Genomic DNA, 3385 nt, shown 5'->3' with positions numbered 1-3385 from the left:
TCGTCCGTCAGGCTTGCCGGCCGGCTTGACGTTGCTCCTTTCTGGGTTTTTGGCGTTTCACCACTTCATTGGGATTGGTACCATCTTTTTCACTAATCCCACCACGCATACACATACTCATGCGTTAATCCCCATGTCTGGCCCACTCCATCCTCCATGACCTAATTTCACCGAGAAGTCAGGGGGAGGAGATGGGGGCCTCCTTCGCCCTCCCTCTTGTTAGATCATTACTGCAGAGTAAAAGACCGACCGATTTGACGCTCGCTGTGACACCGCTGCAGACATTGCTGGCTAGCTCAGCGAGACTCCGAGGCTTAGCCTACTGATCAGGCCAGGACCAATCCATGGCTCGATGCATGCATGCATGCATATGTAAGATCGACCGGTTGTAATATACTTATGATATTTCAGATGGAAGCATGCACCTCGTTTTCCCGACTGTACCCAACAACTTTTGCACAAGAATGATGCATGTGTGTGCCAGCATGTCATCAGACTCATCACTCATTAGCTAGGAATGGGCTTACGTACCTGTTGCTTTTGCTGGCCGCCTGCCCGGGGCCTCTTTTAGCAGGAAAGTCGATCAGGAGGGAGGCCGGCAGGGGAATATTTTTCAGTGGAGCTATACGCATGGCTGTTGCAGCATCCTGTTCCAGGTTCAACGGTAGATTGAGGCGCTAACTCCGAGGTCAACATCAGCATCCATCATTCTGGTTCTCGCTTTCGTCTGCATGCATGCCTTTCCAATCATATATTAGCATGTTGCCGCTTCATTGATGGCTGATATGGGAATTTTTAGGATGGCCTCCTCAACAGGCCTGAACGTCTAGCTGCATATAGGTATGGCGAACCAATCTTACAGATTGTGGCGAGGGATATGTTTCTCTTTGCCTTTACCTGGTTTATGATGTGCAATCATGCAGATGGAGTGTAGGTTTACAGACTAGAGATAGCTAAGGCAGGACATCATGCATGCAGATAGAGTAGACAGTAAGTAAGCTAGAGGGGTTAACTGCCAGATGAAGATTAACTTGTACAAAGTTGCGACATATAACTCGGTTATTTTGGTGGTTTCTTGAAACAATGATGCAATAATGAATCAGGCAGTGTGCACTACATAATGCAGAGGTGGAAAACTATTTTCCATTATCTAAAAATATAGCTCGGTTGGTATAGAGATCATAAACATACAAAATATATGTGTACTAGCTTGATCAATTCATACATGATAGGATCATCTTAAGATCAGTATATACAAGCATAAATGTTACTGAAATTTATTTTTTATTTTTTTAAAAGTTTAATTCTTTACTACTGTCTCGGCTTTCATTGGATATCATAATTTAGTAAATTTCACCTTAGAACACAAACTGCGAAAATCCAACGCCTTACTTGACCGCATGCGAGAGCCGAGGTTCGAACCGCAGGCATGCACTCACAATGCGTACCGCCTGAGCGTGACCTCGTTCGCTACTGAAGTTTACTTCTCCAATGCGCCTATCTCGTACAGAAAACTTCGTAGCCGTGCTTTAACTAGATGAAAAATGCAGTCGCGTTTAATAACACAGCAAATACACTAGGTGAAGATTAACTGATGTAGCTAGGCTGGCCTCAAACTTTGCTTTACCAGCATGCAAACGTACAGAGAGAAAATCAGTTTTCTTTCCTTATATTGCTTGTCAATCGTCATGAATTTCGACAAGAAAGGTGAAAAGAGAGAGAGCTCCATGCATGCGAGAATTTACCTTTATTACTGCGCCTGCTTTTCGTATCTCTGATGATTACGATTCACCAATATATGCTGACGCCTTCCATCACCAATCTCCACATTCCCTGTCGCCCCCCATGAGAGCACCACTTTCGACTGTTACCTCGATCTCGCACAACACTCAAAACCTCACCGGCCTTTATCGATCGATCGTCTCCGGTCTCCCCATATATAAACACGCAAGGACAGACGTCCTCTTCTCACCTAGCCCCCAGCCTTTCATTTGCATGTACTCTACATTTACCTGCTTGAAACTACAAAGTTAAACATGAGGCTTCACCATTTGCATGTGGCTTACTTGGACAAAGCGGCCTCGTCTTCGTCACCATCATCGACCTCCCCGTCTCTCCCCTCCTCTGCCATCCCGTCGGCCCTTCAATGTTTGCGCCCACTTGCGCCGAAGATCTCGTTCCCTCAGGCGAGGAAGATGGTCGTCGTACCTGAGTTTGCTCGCGTCAGAAATGCTTCGAGGCCGCTGAACTGCACGGTTAGAAACCAATCAAACACTCATTACTTATCGTGCGCCAAATATATATGATGACTTGATCTAACATATTATCTTTGTGCATGCAAGCTGCAGGTGCAAATGCCAACGGCTGGCACGACACGATGGAACCCGTCGCCGGAGCAGATAAAGGTGCTGGAGATGCTGTACCGCGGCGGGATGCGCACGCCGAACTCGTTCCAGATCGAGCGCGTCACGGAGGAGCTCAGCAAGTACGGTCGGATCGAGGGCAAGAACGTCTTCTACTGGTTCCAGAACCACAAGGCCCGCGAGCGGCAGAAGCAGAAGCGTGCCGCCCTCCTCACTCTCAGCACCACTTCGTCGCTGCCGGAAATCAAAGTAACAAATCCATGCATGCATATGGGCATTGTTGAAGTATCTGTGTATGCATGTATCTGAGATACTTATTAACTCCGGTGAATATACAGGATGGAGCTGCAGACAAGAAGGAAGCGTGTGAGGATGCTACGAGGTGCAAGATCTGGCGGGGTGGTACCCATGGCCATGCAACTACGGAGGTAGCCGACTTCACCGACGATGTGACGCTGGAGCTCTTCCCGTTGCGTCCTCAGGGAAAAGCTAATTGATAGGCTCTGCGTATAATCGTATATGAATGCATGCTCCGTCGTCTTGCATGGGTGGTCCCGATCCTGGGTCGAGTTGTTCATTGTGAAAACTTAGTCCCACTCACGTGTGCTTTGTGTATTACGGTCTAGACTCTAGACATGTTCGGATTGCCTAAAGGTATACTTTGTTGTGACTGGTCTAATGCTATCAGTTACCATACTTGTAAAGTAATTCATCAGACTACTGCATGCATGAGACAAAATGGTACGTATACACGGTAGGCAGCTACTTTTAGCATTCATCATTCAGTAATACTATATTTCAATTAAGTCATAAAATTAATCACTAACTTAGGTTGCCATCGTAGTACAGAAGAGACATAGGGAGAAGAGAACCTGTTAAGTCCAATAATACATTAGGTTGTCACTGTGATTGTTAAGCTGTATCCAGTATCAACACGTGGAAGAAAGTGCGTGTAATCCGGGCGCGTGTTACATGAACAGCGGAACTATGACATAGAACACACTTCACATTAGCAGGGTCGT

The 3385-nt window shown here is 46.5% G+C and overlaps 1 protein-coding gene across 1 annotated transcript; it reads left to right on the top strand.

The window, feature by feature from the left end:
• The first annotated feature begins 1848 nt into the window (after nucleotides 1-1848).
• On the top strand, nucleotides 1849-2940 carry LOC133923685 (WUSCHEL-related homeobox 4-like). Its single transcript, XM_062368973.1, has 3 exons — nucleotides 1849-2255; nucleotides 2349-2612; nucleotides 2702-2940. The coding sequence occupies exons 1-3, from the start codon at nucleotides 2037-2039 to the stop codon at nucleotides 2858-2860; spliced, it is 642 nt and encodes a 213-aa protein (XP_062224957.1). The 5' UTR covers nucleotides 1849-2036; the 3' UTR covers nucleotides 2861-2940.
• Nucleotides 2941-3385: the final 445 nt, after the last annotated feature.

Source organism: Phragmites australis, chromosome 7 (genome assembly GCF_958298935.1).
Source record: "Phragmites australis chromosome 7, lpPhrAust1.1, whole genome shotgun sequence".
NCBI classification, from domain to species: domain Eukaryota; kingdom Viridiplantae; phylum Streptophyta; class Magnoliopsida; order Poales; family Poaceae; genus Phragmites; species Phragmites australis.
The sequence above is the reverse complement of the archived record's forward strand: the minus strand, read 5'-3'. Positions and strand labels throughout refer to the sequence as shown.